The sequence below is a fragment of the Haliotis asinina genome, chromosome 12 (genome assembly GCF_037392515.1).
Source record: "Haliotis asinina isolate JCU_RB_2024 chromosome 12, JCU_Hal_asi_v2, whole genome shotgun sequence".
Classification (NCBI taxonomy): Eukaryota; Metazoa; Mollusca; class Gastropoda; order Lepetellida; family Haliotidae; genus Haliotis; species Haliotis asinina.
The window spans coordinates 8,766,918-8,794,666 of NC_090291.1; the positions used below are offsets into that span (position 1 = coordinate 8,766,918).

The 27,749-nt window shown below is 38.0% G+C and overlaps 1 protein-coding gene across 2 annotated transcripts; it reads right to left on the bottom strand.

The window, feature by feature from the left end:
* Positions 1-10,823: 10,823 nt before the first annotated feature.
* LOC137258028 (unconventional prefoldin RPB5 interactor-like) lies at positions 10,824-27,749 on the bottom strand. Of its 2 annotated transcripts, none has more exons than XM_067795564.1 (10): positions 27,382-27,749; positions 25,342-25,454; positions 24,889-24,967; positions 24,067-24,202; positions 21,917-22,008; positions 21,092-21,155; positions 19,982-20,144; positions 19,136-19,373; positions 18,262-18,477; positions 10,824-11,869 (listed from the first exon to the last, which is right to left on the bottom strand). In XM_067795564.1, exons 2-10 carry the CDS (start codon positions 25,419-25,421, stop codon positions 11,735-11,737), a joined length of 1,203 nt encoding a protein of 400 aa, XP_067651665.1. In that variant the 5' UTR covers positions 25,422-25,454; positions 27,382-27,749; the 3' UTR covers positions 10,824-11,734. The 2 variants fall into 2 exon arrangements, with proteins under 2 accessions (XP_067651665.1, XP_067651666.1); XM_067795565.1 differs by having other exon boundaries at positions 27,377-27,537.

The following is a 27,749-nucleotide window of genomic DNA, read 5'->3' on the forward strand; positions in this document are numbered from 1 at the left end:
TGGCGATGGGAGATATATGGGATTGGATCAATGTTGATACAATAATAATGGATGTTTTGAGAATGCATCAACACATGGATTTCATTCAAAGCAAAGCTGTTTGTTCAGTTATTCCCCTTGTTAGATGACTTGAGTATGACATGAAAACTGCAGGTTCACAGTTTTCAGTCAGTAGTGTGTGATTTGACCCTGAAAACCCTGACCATGCACACACGCAAGAAAATTATCATGGAAAATGGTCTACAGTGACATATCCACCTGCCTGCAAAACATCAAGATTCATAATGACACCCCATGCACGTGCAGGAGGCTTCCAAGTTGTGCATGTGCTTCCCATGCATTGTGTTTACTTGTGGTGATAACGTGAAATTATGCTGCATACACAATATGAATGTCATTGTAACGTTCCTCAATGGATTTTCTTTCTACCAGACTTCAATATCTAACACATATACTGCTCAAAAGTTACAGATAATCCAATTCTTTCATATGGCTACTGTGAGTCTGTCAAGGACACATATGTATCATATCTTTATTCATCTCCTGTTCAGTTTCATATTCAGCTGCTTGCTTATGCCAGATCAATTTTATTTCCCTGCTCAAAAAAAAAAAAAAAAAAAAAAAAAAAATTCCTGGTTGTATTTTGCACCCCTCCTCCTTCCCTACACACACTTCATAAATTGCTAAAAGTAAAATATTTTTATTTTTAGTATTCAGAGGGAATATTACTTGGACTGTTTGATTTTGATTTCTTTCCTTCCTGCCTTGTGCCACTGCCAGGTAAAGGGAGGTAACACTGTCACGCCTGGCTTCCCTGATGACTCTGGCATACATGTTGCATCACCCTCCCTCGCTAATCCTTCATCCTACAGAACACAAGTTACACCAATATATTCATATAGATCAAAGATAGGAAAGCAGCCACCATGAAATTCGGATCACTTGATGACTTCCACCTTCTGCAGCCTCAAATCACAGCAATAGGTGGATTAACATTTATGACTTGACAGTAAGAAAGGGTTGGTCCACACTTACTGCATCTTTTGAAGAACACATTACCACATCTGTTTCAAGCACTTTTACAACGTTGTACAAGGTTTTGTAACATCCCTTCCTTTGATGAAAGTCTTCCTGTTGTAAAATCATCAGATGGGCGGAGAAATTGTCTTTAGGACATTTTTTAACTTTCTTAGGTCCTGTTCTTTAGATGTAGCTGAGGATTATCAATGACTGTGACACTAAGGCTGGACTTGTCATAAAGAAATGAAGACATCTGGAGTAGGATGAGTTCACAGATTCCCTGAGATAATAAACTAGGAGTCTTACGATTGAGACATGCTTCATGAAAGTTGTGGGTTAATACTTGACAAGTTTATCAGCAGTATTCAGCTAATTTTCAGTTGGCTTTCAGTTGACTTTAATTAGGCTGTTAAAGTGTTCACCATACTAGGGAATTGGTTGAAGACAATGTATTTCCTTGTCTTCCCTTAAATATATACGCATTTATTGAATAGAAATCTGGGCATACTGACTAAGAACAGCTCCCTGTCACCACATCACCTTGTTGCCAGAGGCTACTTCAAATAACAAACTTTAAGACATTTTTATAGAAAGACCAAACAACAGTCTGGCAGACTATTTATGACAGATCATAACTTAGTGAAAAAGAAAATTCTGTGACTTCAAAAAGTAAAGATCAGAGAAGTCAGAATTCAATAATTAAGCAATCAAAACCTTTCAGGCAATCGGTGTGCACCCACCTATGGTTTGGTGCAGTGCTGTGGGTATTGGTTGGTTTGTTGTAACATGGTATATTTGGGATTACCATTTCTAGATAAAGCACAAATTCTACTACTTTTTTGAGTTGAGTCCCTTCCAAGATTCGAACTCACACCCTCAGAGTGTTAAAAGCCGCACTCATCAGTATTCCAACTAAATGTCTGTAGTCTGGTTTGTTGTTAATGCTGCACTCAGCAATATTCCAGCTATTTGACATCAGTCTGTAAATAATCGAGTCTGGACCAGACAATCGAGCGATCAACTTCATGAGCATCGATGTACGTGATTGGGTCATGATGACCTGTGTTAACAACATCTGACCACCTGATTCCCTTAGTTGCCCCTTCTGACAAGCATGTAGTTATAGTGCAGAGCGAACACACGCTAAACATACATCCACACCGTTTACTGCAACGTTTGCTACATATAGTCCATGTTTATCAATGGAAAACTCTCTGAATGACAGTATTTTGCTCCTCTTAATTTTACATTTTTCACCTCTCCTACAGAAAACGAACTTGTCTAAACCAGACAGGATGGAAATATTTGTTAATAACTTCTAAGTATTTCTATATTATAGATACACAAAACTGGGATGAGATTAAATATTTATATATTTGCATGCCATGATATATTAGGGATTTCACATTCAGACTTTCTTATTGCACTCAGATTGCATTATACATTCATGTGAGTGTATGTCTGCTTGTATTAGACAGGTACAGTGACAGCCTACTAAACTATGCTTTGTTCCAAGGATCATGACAGCTAGGCAAGGTAACAAAAAGTAACATGTTTTTAAAGTTCTCTTGCATGATAGGGCTTAAAATATTTCTTTCATCTCTCTGGGGAGATACTTTTTCTTCTCAACCAGGGAGGCACACAAAACATCCCTTAATATAGGGATTTGTAATGTTTGCAAAACATTCTCGATTTATTAATGTCTTTGAGTGGCAGTTAGTGTTAGTGGAGTTAGTGCGATAAACTTGCTTCATAACAGTGTTAGTAGATATACTGAAAAGTCACTCATATTGATAATAAAGATGTTGTATAGAACTCTCCACATTGTTCATTTTGGATGAGGTTATTGTTACTCTCAGACAAATCAATCTTTTTTATTGATATCAAATCAAACCAGTCTCTGTCCCATCAAGTATGACACTAGTCAATTTCCTCAGATCTTTCATTTCAAATGGGTTCTGCCACCCTGCCATGCTAAACCCCTAACAGAAACAACCTTGATCTCCAAGTCACTGGCTCTGACTTCTGTCATGCCAGTAAACTGATATCCTCAAACTGATGACAATTACCATCTCGTCAATATCAAAGTCAAGACTGTCAATCAGTCAATTTCATCAACCAATCAATCGACCATCCTTACATGAAATCTACATGATAGAATATCCATAACAGTAAAATCCAGTCATCAATGCTTTCTACAGTGTATAGATAGGTCGGAAAGCATGTACGCCCTGAAGCAATCATGTTATGTAACCATTCTTATTGGTTAGGCCATTTAAAACATACTCATCAATATTCAAGCACCTGTCTTATCTGCCAATTAATTGAATCTATCAAGCCCTCTTTTACCAATTAACACATTCCACTGATGTCAGTCCATACACTCAATAGTTGCCACATTTTGTTCTACTGTTATTTAACAGCTAGTATATTGACATGTTTTTCCATAAATTTCATCTCTTTAGTCATCATGAACTTTCAGCATTCTGGACCAAAAAGAAGACATGACGTTGACATGAGGTTAAGTACCTTAGAATGTTTCTAAAAGCTTTTAACTGAAATATACAAAATAATTTTAGCACAAGTTATAAAAAAGGTTAAGATAAGTAGAACACAATTTTAATTACATTTTAAATAATTAAATAAAACCTGTCTGATCTCAATACTTCACTGAACATGCATTATCAGGCTGCACAAATCACACTATTTGAAGCCCTAATCTAGGTCGAAATTTAGGTTGACAAACTCTTTGGTTTGAACAGATTTACAGGTGCACAGAAAGTGTTCAGGTTTTTTTTTTCATAAAAATAGTTGGATTGATTTAGTATGTTTTTGAATCATTATTTATATCAACTATTACGTAAACATATCTCAAGGTCCATATCCAATAAAAGAAGTTGTAGAACATCTGATTTTTCATATTACCTTATCTGTCATTCCACAGTATCGTTCACTTAATTCAGAAGTATATATGCATACATATTTACTTATATTGGAGATCAGTTCAACCACTCCACCAAATACATATTATGAGTGTGAAATAGGGTGAGAATTCTGACAGTCTGGGCAAGAATAAACTGCAAGATGTATCTAATCCTTCTCCACATTTTAAAGCCTCTGAAATTCTGAGAGTTCAAAAGCACTTATTAAAAATTCACCACCAACACAATTAATCAAATTATCCACCCTTTCATCTGCGTCCTCACATCCCCTTCAGACAATCAAATACCCAGTACCTATGTTACCAACCCTTACACAACTAGCCACTGGCCACTCCAGCTTTGATGTATATATCAGGTCATTCCAAACCAATTAGACACCAATGACCTTAAACAAGAGGACAATGAGACTTCTTACCAGGTAAGACTTGCTGCAGGTGACCCTCCAGCTGCTAGATTTGATTGATAGATGCATGTTCGTAGTCGCCTGGATGATTAGTACGTCTGTGCGTGTATGTGTTGTTGATGTATGACAAATAAATAGCTCCAGTGTATCATTAACAAGTAATTATATACAAACACATGTTACTTGAAGACAAATGGCTTAAGTGGATGTAATTTGGTATTTTGTCAATATTTGATTAACTTTACAACAAGGTAGAATTTACCCAACATTTTTGGTTACAGTTGGTATTAACACATTTATGATTGTAATTAGCACATTGGTCTTGAGGTTGGTTTATTCCAGACATTTGAGCTTGAAGAATATTTATTTTTGTCACATCAGCGAAGTATTCATGTGCTATGTAATACTGAAGGATAGTACAATGGATGTGCATGTACAACTTAGTACAATAAATGCAACATATTGGTGTAGATGCTAACACCATTATCAAAGACGTATTAGCATCTATACTGAAACATATATTGTAATAAAGAAGTTGCATATCCATAGAACTAGTCCCCTTGTTCGTCACACCAACTTCTGAATGCCACTCAAAATGGCTATGTAATACATAATGTGATAGCAACATGATATTTTCATTATGGATAATAACTTGTTTTAGTCTTTCGGAGTGAGTGACAGAGAGTTCAGTTTTATGCCACTTTTAGCAATATTCCAGCAATATCACAGCGGGGGACACCAGGAAATGGGCTTCACACATTGTACCCATGTGGGGAACGAACCCAGGTCTCCGGCGTGACGAGCGAACACTTTAACCACTAGGCTACCCTGCTGCCCCTTAGTTTTTTGGATGATACCCTACATGTAACATGTTACGTTTCTGATACTTCAGATGATGAAAAGACAAGATGTAGTTCTGACAGGGCTACATGAAGTTGCTATCCATACTGTCATACAATGAAAAACTTCCAACTTCAAAATGTCCAAACTGGCTGGTTGACTGGTTTCTGGTTTATGCTGCACTCAGCAATGTTTCAGCTATATGGCGTCAATCTGTAAATAATCAAGTCTGGATCAGACAATCCAGTGATCAACAGCACAAGCATTGATCTATGCAACTGAGATTCAATGATATGAGTCAACCATGTCAGAGAGTCTGACCACCCAATCCTGTTGTTTATTGTGATAAAGAACCTATATATCCACAAAACTGACTTCTTTGTTCATCATTTTATGTCAGTGGGGGTAGCCAGGTTATTAAAGTGAGTGAGTTTAGTTTTACGCTGCACTCAGTAATATTCCAGTTATATGACAGCAGTCTGTAAATAATTGAACCTGGACCTGACAATCCAGTGATCAAAAACATGAGGATCGATCTGCACAACTGTGAACTGATGACATGTGTCAACCAAGTCAGCAAGCCTGACCATCCAATCCCGTTAGTCGCCTCCTATGACAAGCATAGTTGCCTTTTATGGTAAGCATGGGTTGCTGAAGGTCTATTCTACCCGGGACCTTCATGGGCTCCAGGTGGATAAAATGCTAATTGGTACTGACAGAGACCTAGGTTTGATCCTCCACATGTACACAATGTGTAAAGTTCATTCCTGTTGTCGAATACATATATCTGAACCTGCCAATAAACATACAACATAGACATATCATTCTAAGTCCAGACTAGTTCATCTCCATGCGTAATGGACAAATCTTGCCAATTTCACTCAAAGGTAAAACTTTTGGAATACATGCTGGATATAAATGACTGAAAACATGCTTTCCGATTGTACCCAAGTGTATGCCTGTCTATAGATCTTCTTTGTTAGACACTAAACATTCATTTTTTTTCAATCTAATTGACACATAGATCAGTAAAAACTGTCATTAAGTTGTTCTGATCAAAGTATCCAGTTATATTATCTCTCTATACCCAAATTCAAAACATTATTGTAATAAAAGAAAGATTTATATGGTTTTTTTTATACAAAATAGTTTGTTGGTTAAAAGTAGAAAGAAGCAATATTCAATGTGGTATTTTCATAAAAGCTGAAATAAGTAACACTTAAAATTACATTTGTGTTGCATTAGTAACTTGGGATTTTCCTTTTTTATACAATGCATGCTCCAGCATGGCCAACAGTTCACCCTCCGTCATCCTGACAAATCCTCATTAACTCTATACACAATGTCCCCTCATTGAGAAAATGAGAGACTTTACTTCAAAATGTACCCAAATTTCATTACATCCAGCCTAAATGACCACTGATGGTAAATGTCAAGGACCAACCACTGCTAAATACAACAGTGACTCTACAATTAAAAGTAATGTTATTTGCTTCAATGAATTACTTCCAAACTACCCCTCCCAACAAGGATTAAAACTGATTAAGCCTGATTAGATTGTCCAAAGTGTTATGTACCATCATCATAGACCAATGACCATTCACAAAAGTGTTCCTCTTCTTTTAGAAAAATGTTGTCTGCTTTCAAAGAAATTCCCGCCAAAATAATTCCCTAGCTGCTGCTGAGTGTAGATTAACAAACATTAGGCTGATTAAACAGTCAAAGTGTTATACACCTAGAGAGCATTGTTCTCAACAAAGCTTCCATTTCCAGCTGAGATGTGTCGTCTGCTCAAAAGAAATTTCCCGCCAATTTTCACCAGAACCTTTGTGGATTAGGATTCATTAAAACTGATTAGATTGGGGCTGGTGTTATACCATGTGTGCTAAGCATGTTGGGTATTGTTCAACAGTGGGTAACGGATGTAATTCATCTGGAACGTTCCTATCCACACTCAGTACCTTCCCTTTCTTCAATGCTATACCCTGTGGCATCTATCTCTGAATAGTCACTTCCTCTCATGTTATCCAACTTGTTATGCATGTCCCTTACATGAAAGCAGAGAGTGTGAGATTTGGAAGCTTTCTTGTATTCAGATCCTGCAACAATTGATGCATTCATTCCTATACATCTCTTCATATGTTAGATCACTTTCATGGCCTTTCTCTTCAATAGGTGTCTTTACCCACAACTCTCAGCCTAGCTTTACGTCAGCTTAGACAATGGTGTCTGGGGTAGTGTCTACATGCATGCATTGTTGTTCCAGTCTGCTCCAAAGCTTGGTCTCAGTACTGACAGATTTAGTTTCTTTTCCTATGTAATACTTTTCCACTATGCTATAAAACTGTCTGCCTCAGTGTGGACTGAACGTTCATCAACATTTTGCTGAAGTGTTCGACATCAGACAGTATTCAAAGTCTGAAAGTAGCAAAGTTACATTTTTCATCTTGCAAAAGTAGCCACAAAAATGCATGTTTAGATCACACAAGTCGCAAAAAGACACTTCAACAAAAATATTTCGAAGGAATTTCATGCAAGCCCATAATAATTTGAAAAAGATTATTTCAGCATTGAAGTAGTTAAAATGAAGCAATTATCTGTGCTTTTTTTGGTACTTGGTACTATAATTCTAGAAATTCCACATTCAAGATAAAACTGATCCTGATTCTGTGGAATGCATAAAGTTCTTTGTAACTTGTTCCTTTTGAATATGAACACATGACATGTTTACGAGCAAATTTCTTTTTATTCTTTAAACATTTCAGTGCAAATTCTTGCTCTTTCAGAACTGGCCCTGGAATGTCCTAAACATGCAAGGAAGCTGTCCATAAAATGTGTAATGCATTCATGTTTGTCCAACTTCCAAATGACTTCCAAGAATTTCAGGACCAGTGTTCCCTGTTTCATACAGCAATATATGACAGTAGGCTGTAAATGACAAAATCTTTCATCATCATCATCATCATCATCATCATCATTAATATCATATCATAAGAAGATATTTCTTGAATGATCTTGAATGATGAGTTGATACTTTTTGTATCATCATCATAAGAAAACTATTTCGGGATGGTTGGTAGCCTAGTGGTTAAAGTGTTTGCTCATCAAGCCAAACATCTGGGTTCGATTCCCCACATGAGTACAATGTGTAAAGCCCATTTCTGGTGTCCGATGCTGTGATATTGCTGAAAGTTTGCTAAAAGTGACAAAATCTCACATCACTCACTCAGTGAGTATTTCTACCAAAATCTAACATTTACCAAATAATCTGCACTAACTGAATCAGAGAATGATTCAACAAATTGTAACAACTTGACCCGGGACCCAACTTCAACAGCATCCAGCATCCTGTACGAGACATACACATAATCTGTATGTAAGTCTACATCACTAGTAGATGTGGTGGACATACACAGGAAACTAGCAGACACTAGCACTGGGGCTGACACTAATACCTCAGCCACACTGTACAACTGTATTAGAGGTGACAGGTGATATGAGATTATTCAACACAACCTTACAGCTTCCTAACATGGCCACCCAGACCACCTTAATTTTGTCTGTTAAATATGGGTACACCAGTACGTGATATGGGTTTGTCATGTTTAGTTAAGTAATGAAAAGAATGTGGTATGGGTATATTCCTCCTCACAGTACCTGGCTGGAATTATTATCAAGGTGGCTATCTTGTATAACAGTACTACTGGTGTATAGCTTCTTAACAGAACCAAACTGGAATTATTATCAAGGTGGCTATCTTGTATAACAGTACTACTGGTGTATAGCTTCTTAACAGAACCAAACTGGAATTATTATCATGGTGGCTATCTTGTATAACAGTACTACTGGTGTATAGCTTCTTAACAGAACCAAACTGGAATTAATATCAAGGTGGCTATCTTGTATAACAGTACTACTGGTGTATAGCTTCTTAACAGAACCAAACTGGAATTAATATCAAGGTGGCTATCTTGTATAACAGTACTACTGGTGTATAGCTTCTTAACAGAACCAAACTGGAATTAATATCAAGGTGGCTATCTTGTATAACAGTACTATTAGTATCAGGTTATACAAGGTTAGAGGTCACTACAGTATCAAGTTTAAGATTAATATATCTCTACTGCTACCTTGTACAATAGTACATCAACTGATACGAGGTAATACAGTGGTATCATATTTCCTAACTGTATCAGGGGGCCACTGATATCTCTGTCAACAGTGTATAACAGTACCAACAATGGAAGGTGATATGGGGCTATAGCTCTCTAACAGCTACGTAATACAATGTTAACTGTTAGAATTCTAATAGCAACAGTTGCTATGCTGACGAAATAATGGCAATGTAATGTAAAATCTTAAGTCTCTAACTCTAACAGTAGCAAAGCAGGTAATAATATGTGTGACTGTATAACAGTACATTGGTGGCTGGTGATCACAGGTTACAATCACAAGGCTGACACTTTAACTCTACATATGTAGACCACAGCTAACAGTACTTACACATAACAGTACATTGGTGGCTGGTGATGACAGGTTACAGTCACAAGGCCGACACTTTATCTCTGCACATGCAGACTACAGCAAACAGTACTTCCATATAACAGTACATTGGTGGCTGGTGATGACAGGTTACAGCCACTAGGCTGACAGTGAAACCCAGACCCAGGTAGACTACAGCTAACAGTAAATCTGCATACGAGTATCACTGAGACGGCACCTGACATGTGACACAACAACATGCAACATGGGATCCAGCTGTCTCCGTTATGACTTCGACCATTATGAGCTATAGTTGTGAAATGTTTTGAAGACTCCCCTTGTAACTCAGCACATCTAAGCTAATTCTTAACCTGAAAACAACCAACAATGCACTGGGAGCCTTGTCAGAACTCAATGTATCCATGCAAGCACCAAACCGCAGGTTTTGGTGTGACAAGCAGGTTTTAACAACTGAGCAACCCATTAGTATTTGAAAAATAGCAAAATATTGGAATCTACCCATGACGTTTCCCACTTTGAATTATTATGAAATATTGATACAAAGAATAGTTATTGCTAGAAGTAGTGTAAAACCATATTTACTCACTCACAAACCAAGACAAAGAACCATTATCATTCTCTGTGTGAACCCTATTTTTTAAAGAGTGCACCATACTCTAGAAAATAAACTTCAGTCACAATGAAGGGACAGGATCCATCTTCTGTTCCATTAGTAATTACCATGAGTATAGGCCTTTTGCACAAAATATGAAAATGAGACCGGCAGCTGTGTAATTTTCTCATCTCTAGATATTGCATTTGATTAAGAGCGAGCGAGTAAGTTTAGTTCCACGCCGCACTCAGCAATATTCCAGCTATATGGTGGCTGTCTGTAAAAAATTGAGTCTGGACCAGACAATCCAGTGATTAAAAACATGAGCATCGATCTGCACAATTTGGAACCGATGACATGTGTCAACCAAGTCAGCGAGCCTGACCACCCGATCCCGTTAGTCGCCTCTTACGACAAGCACAGTCGCCTTTTATGCCAAACATGGGTGGCGGAAAGCCTATTCTACCCATTTTCCTTCATGGGTCGCATTTGATTAAGAGTTAGGACATGGGAAACAAACACATTTTAAGATGTATTATACTTTTATTTTCCACATTCCCGGCACCCTAACATCTCAGAGATGTTGTCATATTCACATTCTGTTTGTGAGTTACATATTGACAAAAATATTAGGGCTTTCATTCTACCAATTGTACTGACGAAAGGCAGTTACCATGGGAAACCAGTAAATTCTCACAATGTTTTTTTCTGAAAATTGTCAAATGCAACTAATGTTAAATATGGGATTACACTTCCTCAGTAAAGTACAGATCCTAGTTCTTTATTTGGGGTTCAGACCCTTCCAGGTAATAAACTCACACTCTCTGAATCAGCTCTTGAACACCAACACAAAGTCAGCCATCTAACCCACTCAGACACCACAGCTCCTCTGAGAAGCATGAATTGGCTCAGCTCCCACGTTTGAAAAATGTGAATACACAACTGCATCTAGAAAGCTGTCTCATCAGCTAATGATACCGGTAATAATAAAGCTAATTTTTGCACATTGAATCAGACATGATGCTGCCCTCAGCTGCATCCAAAGATTTTACAAGGGCACACCAGGATAACTCAGAAAATAAAACTATAAATAACAAAAACAGTATAAAAAATATCAGTAAAATGTAACTGCTTCAGCGTTTCTCAAATGATTCAACAATCCAGAGAAGGACAAGGTGACCTTGGTACTTTAACAGTAAATGAATCAGTTTATTTCCAGGTGCTTTAACGCATTCACGTTCAGGATTTGGGTTCAGCAACAATACTTGAGATACATCTCGAGTCCATGCATCCATTAACACATAAATCTAACAATCACATCCAGAACCGAATCACCATCTTGTTAGTAATTCATCAGCATCAACTTGTACCTTATACATATCATTTTTCAGTCTTTACATTTCCAGGTTGCATCAGATTGTCTTGGACCTTGTGCTACCTCCTGGCACCACCTCGCTGCTGTCTCTGGGCACGGAACTTAGACACAGGTCTTGTTGGCAGTGCTGACTGTGTTTCTGCGGCACCTGCTCCACGAACATGGTTTTCTACCACTGTGCCAGTGAAGGCATTCTGAAAACATATAAAAGGGGCATATATTTCTAAGTCAGCAAGTTTGATTCAAAACCCTGTTATATGAGTGGTTGTTGAGATATGTCAGTCACAATTAATACTAATCAAAACAGTAAATAATTTACATAACACCAAACTTTTAACAAAGTATGCTGTCCTCACAGCATTGGGCTGCAAGGAGCCTATTGCAATTTCTCGAAAAAAATATTTCAGAGAAAGACAGCAGATTTCAGAGTTCCAATGACAAAGATGCATTGAGTTGCACAGTGGGCGACACAACTGTGAAATATCTTTCTTGCAATACTGTTTTAGCATCTGGTACAGTTAAATACAAAAATAGAGGACATAGGCACATACTTTGGGTGTTTGCAGAGGATCATGAGGAGAGGAAAGGAGGTACTGAGGATCATGAATGGGTTGAAGGTAATGTAGTGCTACTTGAACAAATTACAAAAACAAATTACAAATTATGTTTATATATTTATATGAAAACAATACATCAAACTTTGAATAAAAAGTTTATGAGACACTACACACATGGCAGCTATTTTATGAGCAAAACCAAAAATCCAAAATGTTTTGCAATATATTTTTTTCCACCTGCTGATCATAAAATGTAAAAACACCAAAGGAACTAAAATAATGAAAGAAGATATGTGAAGGAATACAAAACCTGATTAACATTTGTTTATCCTAACTGTTGTTACACAAATAATTATCAGATATAATTTAGACTACATTCAATCAAGCCGTCTTTGCCTTGTGGCAAATAGATTGCTAATTAACTGTTATGTTGCATCTGTTGCTCTTCCTCTACTGCAGACAGTTAATGACCAGTAAATGAGACAGGACCAAGTTTGTGGGTAATCCCCATGTCTCAAACATTATAACCAGAATGGATCTCAGGATATAGCTTCAGGTTGATCTAAGAGAACAACATGTAATAAAATAATTACACACTAAAGATAAAAATGCCAGACAGTCAAATTATTCCCAGTGACTGATAATCTGAGATTGCCAACTCAGGGGCCACCAAACAGAAATAGTGACAATATCATGAAATGGTGGACAGTCAAAAGGAATACCTCAAGATTGACAAAGATCGTGATGCACTTTCCATTTTTATTGAGTTGATCCAAAAGAATTCGCAGAAAAATAACTACCAGTAGATACATGTCAGTTCTGCACATGCTGTGTCAATTCCATGGATACTTACTGGCTGTTTTCAAGTAACTAACACAAACAATAAAATCCAGTTTCTATTTTCAAGATTTCAGGCCCCCCTAAGTAATTGAAGGAATTACAGCAAATTTGAAGGAATTGCATCTCAAATGTAAACAAACGCAGCCCACTCGCGAAACAATTGCAGCGATATCGGTAATTTAGCGGTAATAACAGAAATACATCGGCCCTATCGGAAGCAATGTCGGTAATACTGGAAACACGATCGGCCATCTTCGGAGATTTTTCGGTCGCGAGCGAAAACTCATGCAGCAAAACATGGCGTCGTTGGAACAAGCACCCGTCTCGGTGAGATTTGTTTTTAGTTCTTACTATTACAATTTTATACTTATCCATCTTTGACCACCCGTGTTGAATGCGTTTAGGTATGAGGTGTTGTCGGGGCAATAACTTATGTTTTTAGGAAAAGATAGTCACTCTAGGAGAGTGTCACAAGTCATGCCCCTGCAGTTTGTTTACAACTGAACATCGAAGTCGTGCCGATGATTACGAACGTGCGCCAGATATAAAATCATTTTTTAAAAAAAAATGTGTTTAAATTTGTCAGTTGCACTTCATAGCAAGACAAATTATGGCTCATAAACTTCTTCATGGCGCACGTTCATGATGTTCGTAATCATCGGCACGACTTCGATGTTCAGATGTAAACAATCTGCAGGGGCATGACTTGTGACACTCTTCTGCAGTGACAATCTTTTCCTAAAAACATAAGTTATTGCCCCGACAACACCTCATACCTAAACGCATTCAACACGGGTGGTCAAAGATGGATAAGTGTAAAAATGTAATAGTAGGAACTAAAAACAAATCTCACCGAGACGGGCGCTTGTTCCAACGACGCCATGTTTTGCTGCGTGAGTTTCCGCTCGCGACCGAAAAATCTCCGAAGATGGCCGATCGTGTTTCCAGTATTACCGACATTGCTTCCGATAGGGCCGATGTGTTTCTGTTATTACCGCTAAACTACCGATATCGCTGCAATTGTTTCGCGAGTGGGCAGCGTTTGTTTACATTTGAGATACAATTCCTTCAAATTTGCTGTAATTCCTTCAATTACTTAGGGGGGCCTGGATTTGCTAGAGATGTTCCCGAACAATGGTAAAACATATGCTGCCAGGGCTGATTTGTGTGTAATATTCTGCTTAAAATCATCTTTAATTTTCAAATTTCAACAGACAAATAAATGTTAAAAATCAGTTCATTCTTAATTGTGCAAAGTCGGCTGATGCAAACACATTTTCACATCGGTTACTTTCTACTGATTCATCAGTTTCCCAGAACCCAAATGTTGTTTTGATAATAGGAATGGGCAGTGGGGCAGGGCTAGGGGAAATTAATCTGGCCCTGGTTTTTCGAAACAAAGGACTGAGATTTGACTTGATCAAATTTCAGAAAACGCAGGAACATGCATTTTCCACAATGAACAGAAATCAGTCTCAGACTCAAACTCAGTAGACAATCTGTCTTTGGTGGGCAGATTAGTTGTTTGACCCTTTTTATTTAAAAAAAAGGCAGCTGAGTTAAAAATTCAGCTGTTTCAAATTGTCAATCTCAGTTTGTTTCGAGAAATCGGGGGGCCTGAACCATAGTTTGTTGACAAACCCCTACTCCCCATTTTATGTAAAAAAGATTTATTCCCTTCATCCCAACCCATCAAATACACGTAACAATTTAACCTGATCCTTTCCTACAATAACTGACCAGTCGCTGTTATGTTGAAATTTTCAGCCATTTTATTTAAAAAATTTAATTGTGTCCTTTCTTTATGGGTCACCTTTTCTGCGTCATATTTTCATGATCACCTGCCTCCCCTTCATCTCTTTCTCTTCCCCAATAACCTATCTCCATCTCTTCATGTTGTGGACCCAAGTCAAAGACTATTTACAGCTACCTCATGTCACAGATGGCACAGCTCGGAGCCAATAAAACCGCCAGTTGAACAAAAAAGACAAAACATGACCCCATTCCCCAACCATAAAACCCTGTTCATGCAATGAAAACACTGTCACACCTGGCTAAATCCCCATACCTCAAAACACATATGTCTGACCACTACTTACCCATAACAAAAAGAAGATGCTATTTTCCTTAAGGCAATGTTACAGATTAATAACTTTTTTTCAAAAAATGTCTCAGTTTGATTGGAGGCTATAGCCTGAGGTGGTAAAACACAGAAGAAGTTGTCAGGCAATTATGAGCTGCTGGTGAATGCATTGTAAACATGCAGGAGCAGTAATCCTCATAATAAAGACTGCAATTAGACAATCAAGTTGCAGCAGGCTGTCTACAATGCCAGGATTACTGAAGAGACAACAATGGATTAGAGTACATGTCCAAAAACCAAGTCTGTGCCTCGAGGACTTGTGAAATAAACTGACCAAACTCGATCCAAACAGTTTTTTTTAAAAGCTTTTCTAAATATTTCATAAGTATCAAAACATTCCAAAAATGGTTTCTGCTTCTTGTAGCATTTTTTAATCTATAGCAGAGTGAAATTGATGGCATTTGTCTGTCACTATTTATCAAACTAAGAAAGAGTATGAGACAAAGAAATGATCTGTTAGACAATTCATAATGCTAAAATGAAATTTTACATTTGCCTCTCATTTGGTTCTCTCCATTATATGTATTGTATTTTATTTGTATATTGTGTAGTACTTACAAATGTATATGAGTGTGTTGGCCAGTGTCCTTAAATAGAATCAATTGTTTTGACTTTGCCTGCATGAAAATACAACCAAATTACATGAGAAACAAAGAATGCTGTGGATAGATTCAGAATAAACCACAGCATCAGCAAAATACATCTGCTGCCCAGTTATAGCATGCACTGAAACTTCAAGGTAAATAACCTCTAAACAAACTGCGGTATCATACATACTGACTGCTCAGCTTCTACAATGTACCATCTATTGGTTGTTAGCACAATGCTATAACTCATTGGTTGGATTCGTTTCTACAAGCACTGCATATAATTTATTGTGAAACGTAATGAACCAGTCATCAATAAGAGGTTGAGTCTCCTGTTTTAGATACCATGTCCTGGTTACTGGTGATATAACATATAGTAAAGGTAGGGTAGTACATAGCTAGTATTTTTAAAAGGGTAACAGTAAGGGCTGTGAGGTGGCACAGTGGTTGATGTGTTGGCTTTCAAGCCTAAGACCAGGGTTCAATTACTCTTATGGACACAACCTGTCACACCCATTTCTAGTGTTCCTTTATGGCATGATTTATGTTTGTTGGTTATTTATACCACACTCAGCAATATTTCAGCTGTAGGTTTCTGAAGACTCATTCACTATGACTATGGCTAGATCCTCCAAACCTGATGTAAATGCCACCTCACTCACTCCGCAAATATCATTGTATCTCACACCAAACGTGGTAAAAACAACTTTCACCCACAAAATTTGACAGAACAACACTGCATTCCAGTCCATCTGAGGACAAATATTTCTGTTCTGATAAACATATCAAAATAGGCACGACATTACTCTCCAAACTACAGTCCAAAACATTTCATGAGGCTGTGGGTAGACAGGTCAAAGGGAGATAACTGTGCAATATTAATCCACAGGGTTGTTTACCCAGATGTTTACTGGTCCTTGGTGTCGCTGTTTCTACTACAATTGATAAATGCCAGTATATAATACATAGGAGGTGGTGTGGTTAGAAGCATTCAAAACATGAATAAATATCTTGTCAAATGAAATGACAGTTCATGTCTTATTATGTTGTAACACTTTATGAATGTGTTTCTACCATAAACCTCCAATTTACAAAATTCTGAATTTAGTGTACTTTATTTCCCTTAGTCAAGAACTATCTTCCTGTGTACCAGAAGAATTTACTCTAAACTGAAACACAACTTTTATGTTACCTGCCTATGCATACTCATGCCTCATGAATCTTTTTCCTCCTCTTTTGAGATGCAGCTAGTAAACCTTCCTGTAGAGCACCACATCAAGACTCTTTCTATCACATATCCAGCACTAAAGGATGAAAACTCTCCACACATTAAGGACATGTTACATCACTACCAACCCAAAAGAAGTTTAACTACTTCAAGCTCCTAAAACTAAAACAAAGATGGGTGAAGTGGGTCTATGGTTTACAGCGCTAAAACTGTGGAATGCCCTACCACTGGAAGTCAGAAACTGTCCAACTAATGACTCTTTTCTAACTCATTTGAAGACAATTTTTTTCTGCTCACTTCAGAAAGCGCCGTTGAGCAGTCATATCCAATATGGAAACCAGGTGCTACACAAATCAATTATTTTTCAATACAGTTTCAAGTCAACCGACGGGAGAGATTTTATGACACTTCATTAAGTTTCCACAAATTTGTTATGGTGGTATGCAGGCTGTACCTATATACAGAGTGATACAGTCATCTTTCCCCATAATGGTTGATGATGCGTTATATATAACAAGAAAATAGGCCAAGTTACATAATAGTCTTCATATTCGCACACTCATGCAGCTTTGTTTGATAAGGGAGATATATTATATGACGCTTCATGTTGGTCTGACAATATGCAATCTTGTGTAATAGAGGTATCTCTAAGTTGTGTCAGTCAGTAGATTTTATGACTCTTTACTGAGTCTGGTTTGAGGATTTCAAAATGTGTGTCAGGAGTTATCTCCCATGTAAATACATTGCAAAGAGACATGGAACTCTTTACCAAGTAATTATGGTCAAATCTATGCGTTAATAAGACTGGAATATGTCATATTCTCCCAGCTATAGAGCAGTGTCTGGTCTTGATTTGCACATGCATTCTTCAACAAGAGATCTGAATCACCAGTCCAATACCACTCAAAATATAGCAGCAGTACTTCAAACACGTGCAAAATATAGCAAAACACAAAAACCATACTACATCACTTTGACACACACAGTACACCACACATCAATCCACACACCATGCCATGCCACGCCCATTGTATGACTACAAATGTCAGACAGATGTTTCAGCAGCTTTTAGAGCACATTTCACCATACTCAGTTTCGATGGCATTTGTCTGTTAGAAAACACTTTATAATGTAATGGACCAGAAAAAAATTCTCCCTTAGTTCACATCCACTCTGTTATGCCAATCCTGAAGAAAATATGTACAAACTACCTGAGAGAAAACAAACCGACCTTTAGATCTGCTGCAGCCTTGGCTTTTGCTCTCTGTCTCTCCAGCTCTGCTGCCTTTCTCTCCTGCACTGTCCTTTCCTTTGTCTTCTTCTTCTTGAGTATTGACTTTGGCTGCAGATTATCCAGAAAATGTTTATAGATATCACTTGGACTCTGAATCTCTGGGACTTCACCACTGCTTCCTGTGTTTGACGTACTTGTGTCATCAGATGAAGACTGAAAACAAAGAGTACATATTAGACTACGTTAGGGTGTGGTGAGAGTAATTTGTACCTTGCTTTGGACAGTTTCACTCACATCAAAAATGACTGAAGTAAAGAAATAAAGGTCTTTGTTGACCACCATGGCCAAGGAACCGAATCACAGGGTTTCTGATATGTTTTATCTCTTTGATACATAGAGTCTTCATGGCTTGAACCACACACAATATGATGCTGAAATCACTAAGAGATTACGAAAAGCTAAAACACTTTGAGTCAGTTAAAAGGACTGTGCAACATATTTGTACAATGGTTTTCAATTAAGATTTTGTTCTTTGCAGTTTTTACATTAACTTCTTGATAAGATGCAAATAGATATGGCTACAACACATTCCAATTACATTCTATATTTAAGAAATACAACAATGCGCAAGTCTGTACATTTCCCATTTTCTTCAGTTCATAATTCTGTTTCCAACACAGAAACAATAAAGGACCCAGTGTTTCAAACATCCTTAAAAGATAAGATGACACTAAATTCTTGAGGATCACATATGCCATATGACATAAGTAGTTACGTGACAAATAGTACCACAGTCTGGGCTATTAAGGGCATCCATAAGACATCCACTACAGACAGGCCAGGTAATTCTGTGTCAGGAAACTACATGTACCTTCTGTGGAATCGAATGAGTGAAGGTTATGCGAGACATCTGTTTCCGAGCTAACTCTTCCTCTGTATCAGTGTCATAGTCACTGGCTGATGTGCTCTCTTCCTCTTCTTCTTCCTCATCACTTTCGTCAGGATTTGCTTCGTCAGCCCATGACACCCGACGCTGCTGTTCGGCTGGAGGAGGACTGGGTGGTCTCTCCTTGGTAGTTACATCTGTCTCTTCCATATCGTCATCCATTCTACAAAGAGAGATTCAGGGCTGTAAGAGAATTAGCATTGTATTCTTGCCAGTCAAGCTTAGGAAATCAAAAAGAAGACATCTGAACCGCCAGATCTGTATAATCCATGACGTCGATGAACATTTGCTTCAGGGGGCGTGGCTTGTACATATGAACATTGCTGGTTACACTGTGTACACCTGTTAAGATCTGGGTTAGAACTGACCTTCAGTAACCCATGCTATGTTAGAGGTGACCTACAGCCAGGCTTGTTGACTTTGTTGACATATATCAATGTATCCCAACTATGTAGATTGATGCTCATGATGTTGATCACTGGACTAGCTCATCAAGACTTGATTATTTGCAGACTGCCATCATATAGCTGAAATATTGCTGAATGCAGCATTCAACAAGCAAACAAGCAAACAAAACTCATTGTTCATGAACTCCACGACAAGAAACACTCCACCATTACACGCAGGATGGATGAAATTTAAGCCAAAGCATGGAGTACATGGTATTGTTTCATGATAAGTACTTTCAAAGTTCATGCTGCACATACATTGAAAAATACACATAAACATCTCTGTTAGTTCAAAGATAATTTAAAAGGGCAGAATGTTTACTTGTCAAACTCCTGCTCTTCTGCTTCTTGCTTCTCGAGTTCATCAAGCCTTGCCCACAATGCATCATCACTTAATGGCTCTTCATGTTTCTTCTCTGGCTTTCGTTTGGACTTGTCCTGTTTTAACTTTTCCCTGTAAACTTGCACATTCTTCCGATGTTGGACTATAACATAAATTCATTACAAACTCATGAAAAGCTAACTCCTCTGGGTCTGGGTTAGAAAAGGTCAGCAACAACCCTCTTCGTCTCCCAGTGTAGATCTAGGCTAGATCTGATCCTCATCCTTGTCATATGAATCAACTATCGCCATTGTCTGGTCACTAATGCATTTGATTCATGTCATTGTTTCATATCTGCATATAGATGCTCATGCTGTCAATCACTGGATTACCTGGTACTACTTTGAGTGTTTGATTACTTACTGACCATCGTATGGTAGAAATCTGGCTAGCATTAAACCACAAAGAAATAATTAAATAATCCAATATTAAGACGAAACAATGAAATCTGTTAACCCATCAAGCTTAGAAAGATGAACAGCTGAGCGAAAAATGTTTACTGGTCTTGAGTAAACAAGTGGCTGACAACATTACCACTAATTCTAGCCAGATTAGGCACTGTGATGAGAGTACTTCTGTCAACATCATGTTAACCCAGTTACCCCAAGAATCCTGCTTTCAGGAGAGAAAAAGTTATTTCTTTATTACATCAACAGCAAAATGTGGATAGTAACAACTCCTACTGAATTTTTAACATTCTCAAAGAAATATTCGGACATGTTTTTCAGAAGTCATTAAGTCACTAAACATGTATTAGCTAAAAGCTCTCAACTGTTGTCATTGTAAGGTCAGACATCTGGAGTATGTGACCACATACCAAGTTATAGCAAATAACTTCTAGAGATGACTCCACTTCTCAAACAACTGTGAAACTGAGACATGCCAACACTCAAAAACATAGCCTGAAGAGTTATGTCCCTTTGATAACACAGTAGCAGGCAGATATTTTATGTCTCTTCATATTCTGATGCTCCATTGTGTAACATACTCAGAATGGTCTCAGTGACATCAAAGAATACATTGCTAACATAACAAAATTCCAAATCTTACCTTGCCATTCTCTTTCTGTATCAGAATCATATTTTTCGACAATTTCCTTCACATCTGATGATCCCTGAAAAGCAGTAAACTAATGTCACTGACAATATTAACATCTTGAATTTTACCAGCCCATGTATTTTCAGAGTTTAAGAAAACATGTTTGAGTTAGTATGCTAGAATATTTACTATTTACCAACACAGTAACATCCATTAGTTATCTGAGGTAACTCTAGTTTGTGTGTCACCAGTCAACACTAGTGCCAGAGAAAGAATATGCAAAAGTGGGGGAAGGGGGGAGTGTATTGTAGCAACTGATCTTTGTTGATCATATTAGTGTCCTCCAGTGAACACCTGTACACTAACCTAACCCATGCCTTATAGTAAACACCTGTACACACCTGACTCACGTCTTTTTGTGAACACCTGTACACTCATCTGATCCATGTCTTCTAATGAACACCTATACACTCACCTGACCCATGTCTTATAGTGAACGCCTGTACGCTCATCTGACTCATGTCCTTTTGTGAGCATCTGTGCACTCACCTGATCCATGTCTTATAGAAAACACTTGTACAGTCACCTGACTCATGTCTTCTTGTGAACATCTGTACACTCACCTGAACCATGTCTTATAGTGAATGCCTGTACACTCATCAGACTCATGTCTTCTAGAGAACACCTGTACACTGAACATCTGTGCACTTACCAGACCCACATCATTTAGTGAACACCTGTACACTCACCTGACTCATGTCTTCTGTTTTACTGAGCAAGTGCACACTGAACACCTATGCCCTCATCTGACTCACTTCTAAACACCTGTACACTCACCTGAGCCATGTCCTCCAACTCTTGAGTGAACACCTGGCGTGGTGTCAAAAGCTTCTTCTCCTCCATCAATTTCTCCAGGCTATCCTCAACAGCTGCAAAAAAGACTTGTTTTTATTACATTATTCCTGTCTGTTATTTGATGCTGGATAATTTGACTGAGCACATACACACCAATAACTGACAAAGTTTGGAAGATCTATGATGCTGTAGTGATCTTTAGATGTGCAGGTGCCACAGACTGTTAAACATTCCATCTTACCCTCAATAAGGTTCCTGCACAGAACCAGTCTGCAGCAAATGAAGAGATAACTTCATGAATCATGTGGTCGGGTTGACTGATACAATGTAGACTGATCAGTTGTTCATAACTGACAGCATCAAACACAAAATGAATCACATTTCCATCTGACTGATATTTATTCACACGAGGGGATGTCATAAGTTTTGAGCCTTGCACAGAAAAACACAAAATATTGGTATGAACCATATTTATTTTTCAACACAGTCCCCTTGTGAGTCAAGACACTTGTTTCATCTTTTCTGCCAGGCGCTGATGCCATCTCTGTAGAAGGTGCCATTTTGGTCCTCAAACCAAGCCTCAGTAGCAGCAATAAGCTCATTATCATCCTGAAATCTATGATCACGCAAGTGTTTCTTGAGATTTGGGAAAAAATGGTAATCTCTTGGTGCCAGGTCTGGAGAGTAGGGAGGATGCGGCAAGATTTCATACCCGCATTATTGGCCAGCAGCGGCTGCAACGCGAGAGGTGTGTACTGGAGCATTGATGTAGAAGAATACCACGTCTGATCTTGCCCCGGCGCTTCTCCTTGATTGATTGTCGCACTTGCCTCAACACGTTAGCATAATATTCCCCATTCATTGTTTTTCCTTTTGGTAAGTAATCTATGTGGATGACGCCTTTGCTATCATAGAAGACTGTCGCCATTACCTTCTGCACTGATCTGGAGGCTTTTTTGGTCCTGGGAGAAGTGACATGTTTCCATTCCATGGATTCTTGTTTGCTCTCAGGATCTTAGTGGTGGATCCAGGTTTCATCACAGGTTACTAGCCTAAAGTGAAAATCTTCTGGATTCTTGTTGTATCTGGTTAGCATGGAGCTGCTTATGGTGACCCTTGTTTGCTTCATTTCATCTGTAAGCATTCTTGGCACCCATCTTGCGCACACCTTAGACATGACGAGATGTTCATGAAGAATTGTCTCGATGGATCCGTGTGAAATGTCTGTGGTCTCCTCTAACTCATGGAGTGTGATTCGACGATTTTCCAGCACAAGTCTATGCACTCTGTCAATGTTTTCCTGACTAGTGCTTGTTGTTGGGCGACCTGGATTGGGGGTCATCTTCAAGACTCTCTCTACCATGCTTAAATTCATTGACCCATCGTTTGATGGTAGCAGATGAAGGGGAAGACTTCCCATAAGCTGCTGAAAACCTTTCTTCAATGTTCTTCGCCGAGTTTCCTTCAAGAACTAAAAACTTGATTACTGCTCTATATTCAATTTTATTCATTTTCACTGCCGTGAGGGGGGGTCTCTTTCTGTCAATGTGAGCTGTTCAATAACTTCTGAGAGTAGGATACCAAAACTTATATATCACATCAGCTACACCCCAAGGTTCAATGTCGTACCATAGGCTGTGACAACGGGGTATGAAAAATGCTCAAGGCTCAAAACTTATTGACATTCCCTCGTACGTAGGATGATGAGATATCAATATGATATGTTTACAATCCCATTCATTCTAATATGTCTAAGAAGTGAGTGAGTGAGTTTAGTCTTATGCCGCTTTTTAGCAATATTCCAGCAATATCACAGCGGGGGACACCAGAAAATGGGCTTCACGCATTGTACCCATGTGGAGAATCAAACCCAGGTCTTCGGCGTGACGAGCGAACGTTTTAACCACTAGCCTACCCCACATAAGAAGCAAAGTAAACAAAGTATTAAGGATTGGGCTTCATGACGAAACTGTAACTGAAAGTCCTTCAGAAAATCACAAATTTGATGATTTCTGCTTCGGATGAGACAAGTAGTGTACCTATATCTGACCACAAATTTATGTTGATGTGATCCTCCTAAAATCCTCCCAATTTTGTATCAATGAGAATTTATTCCTGGTGAAGTTATCTACCTTTGATCCTCCTGGATACAATTTCTGCAGCTTGTTTGGCTGATCTCTCTGCGAACCAGTTGTCTCCCAGTAGAACCATCACCTCATTGGTGTGAACAAGTCTCCCTGGCATGAAGGCAAGGGAACCAAAGGGCACCTGACAAGGTAAACAATTCCATGCACAGTGAAACTAAACATGCGAGACTAAGATGTGAGGAAAACATTTCTTATTTTGCATTATCCCTATAACTATGGTAGTAAGGAGCCAAAAGAATACTTTGATTATACATGTATTGTAAAGTCTAGACTTGCCACTGTATTCTATACTTGTTTGGGTGTTTTGGGTGGCTGAGTTTTAGGATCTGTCTGAGACACAAACAAACAACGCACTGGATAAAGATCAAAATTATCTTCAAATATGAAATAATGAACTACAAATCAGATCAGCTGCATCCACTAACCAGGCATTATGCTATCCCAGCATTAGTTCCATGTTTCTAAAACGTATTTGTAGGGAGTTATCTCCCTTACACAGCTTCCTTTTTTTTTTTTCAAGGATATTCCATACACGTCAAGTGACAGTCAACTCCTCTACAATGGAAACATGGCTTTCTAAACACATATTTCTTATAAATTTACTACAAATTATATAGCTGTTCATACTGCATGGGAACCTCAAAACAATTTATCCTCCACTTTTGAAAATCATGTGTCCCATATTTCAGAATCAAGATGGCATTTAACTATAATAAGGTTACAAAGGGGAATGTTATGACCAATGGAGAATGTAAATCTTTCTCTTTCAGGATATACTGCATCCCTGTAACTGGAATCTGTCCATACCATAACTTCATGTTCCACTTTGTCAGGTAGAGTCTTTAGTCTACGGTGTAGAGCTTCATAGTCAGACTTGTACTGCTGCCTATGATGATGAAGGGGAAATAATAGGATCAGGATAGGACAACACAAATACCAAAACATAACATTTTAAAATGAACAATAAGAAATGGGATGCCAGTTTTTCACAGCTGGTATGATATCCACACATCATTTGCCTTCCAATTCTAACAAGAAATGCTGTTTGACATGTAAACATACAATGCATATTGTTGTCTTTTGTATAGTCACCTAAATATCTATGGTCAGATTCTTTGAAGTTAACCTCAAATCCAAAATATCATTACTTTCAATATATTTAGACTTCCATCTCCATTGAATTATTCAACAAGAAACTTCATACATTTTTCCAAATTGTGTAATACACTGTAATGTATGAATACCATTGCTGTCACTTACCACTGTGCTATTTTATTATCTGTCTCTGCTATAGCTTTATCTTGCTCCTGTCGAAGCCTTGCCAGATGAGTTGCCTCCATACTAGACTGATCTTATCATGGAGCCTGGAGGTTCTAAAGAAATGGTGTAGCATTTTCTTTACTAAGAATATTAACATACAAAAAATGGTAATGATTATACAGTTTTAACAAATGGAAGTAAAATCTGCCTATGTCAATATAAATCAAACTCAAGCCAGTAAATTTAACTGGTATCTGTCATTTATAACACCATTGTAATAGACATAAAACTATGTATTTGGTTTGATTTTTCGTTTTCTTTAGAGTGTGTTTACACTATCGGTAAACGTACGACCAAAGCGGAACTTGACCAGTAGATGCACACAGCGAGACTGAAATTAATATGAAACCAACGAATAACTGAAAAGCATATGCAAGTCAATATATGTAGTCATCTATGAACAGTTGTCACTCGTAAATAATCATTATTTTATCATTTTTTTTAAAGTGTATTTACACTATCGGTAAGCGTACAACCAAAGCAGAAGTTAGCCAGCAGCTATTTCTACACGCTCTGCACATGCACACAACAAGTTTGAAATTAATATGAAACCAACGAATACAGGTCCTGCTTAAACTTTCAAATTACTTTTAACATATCTTGTTACAAATGTGAACTTATATCACAGTCTTACAGCAATATTGTGATGATGGGGTGAAAAGAGAACTACAGTGGAAGCTGTCTTACTTGGACCTTAAGTAACTCGGTTTTCTATATAATTCGGAATTGTTGGTCCCGGCAGAATTTAACTAAGTTATCATAACATATAGGCTAACTAATTCGGACTTCATGTAACTCGGATTTCGGACTGAAATCTCAGCCCTTCAAGGTAATTTACTATGAAAACATCGCTAATAAACTCAGACTAGCTGGACTGCCTGAGGTGGAAGTGCTTTGTAGTTAGCCGATTACAGACTTCAAACATTATCATGTGTGATGATAACCAATTAACAAAAGGAATTAACAAAGCAGTTAAGCAAGCTGACACGACTCACTCAGTGTCATTTTGATGGTATGCGATTTTGTTATAAAAAGACGATGCTCCAGTAATTTCTCATCAGTGACTAAATGGCTTAACCAATGATACGTTGTATTTGTTGATTCCTGTGGAGAAGACTGAAGTACATGTGCTTCCATACAAGGGCGTTACCCTGCGAAATAGCGAGTTACACGAAAACATGGTGCGTCACTTCTAGCACTTGTGCTTGCGGACAAGACACGAAATGTATGTTGCATTGGAAACCAACAGACGACAGAACATTCTAACAATAAATTTATAAAGGATGAGGTGATATTTATTAACGGAATTACAGTTTTGATAGTCTACTGATATGCAATACTGTTCATGATCATCTTTTGCGCTACTACCCTGAAAACATGTTACACCATAGTTGTGTCTTTCATCATAAACGTGCCGTACATGCGTATCTCCTGGTCAAGGGAGCTAACTCTTGACTCTTACCAGTCCAATTTGGACACCTTGTATTTTGAACAGAAAAGTCGGTCCGAGTCGAGTCTGAATTAGACAGCTTCCACTGTAATTATAAGTGTGATTGACAAATCCTTGTTAAATGTCTTGTACATATATATCGTTAAAGACAGAGTTTTGTTGCGTCTTGATTAGCAGTTGCTTTTTCAGGTTCATTTTATTAGGATGGCGATTAATGTTGAACAAGACATAAAGTAAAGTGTCCCTCTGAGCTCATGATTCAGGACACTAAATTATATGTCATCCACTCATTTCGACTTTGGCAAGAGCGAAAACTGGTCATGCAACCCTTCCTTTTTGAAGTTTTCTTCAACATTTAGTCAGAGACCATGCTGAGACCATATAATAGAATGGGCCCTGAGTCAATGAAACTGCAACTGTGATTGTCAAAATTTTAATGACAACTTGCAGATCACGCTGAGGTAGGAGTTCAGCCCGTACCCCCCACCCCAATCAGAAGCCAAAATTACAAACTGACATGCATACCTTACCCTAAATACACATTCAGTAACCCAAACAAAGGCTCTGGTGATTTTGTGATCTCCGCTTGTCTTCACAGCGCTAGTAACGAAAGTCTATTCGAAGCAGCAATTAACGCACACCTGAATTGTAAACAGGAAGTTCAATTCGCACGTGGTTATTTCGTTTTACGGACGAGTATGATCCGCGCAAATCCATGTTCTATTTTATCAGAAGTACCATAAATGTACGTACAATATTGGTATTTACAGGCATACTGGCATATTATATACTTTAGTGTATTTATGGTCCTAAAATAAGTGTGTTTTGATCCTGAGTAATGGGATACTATCACACAAACACTTGACCCTTTTCTTCCTGTTTTTAAATGGTGTCCACT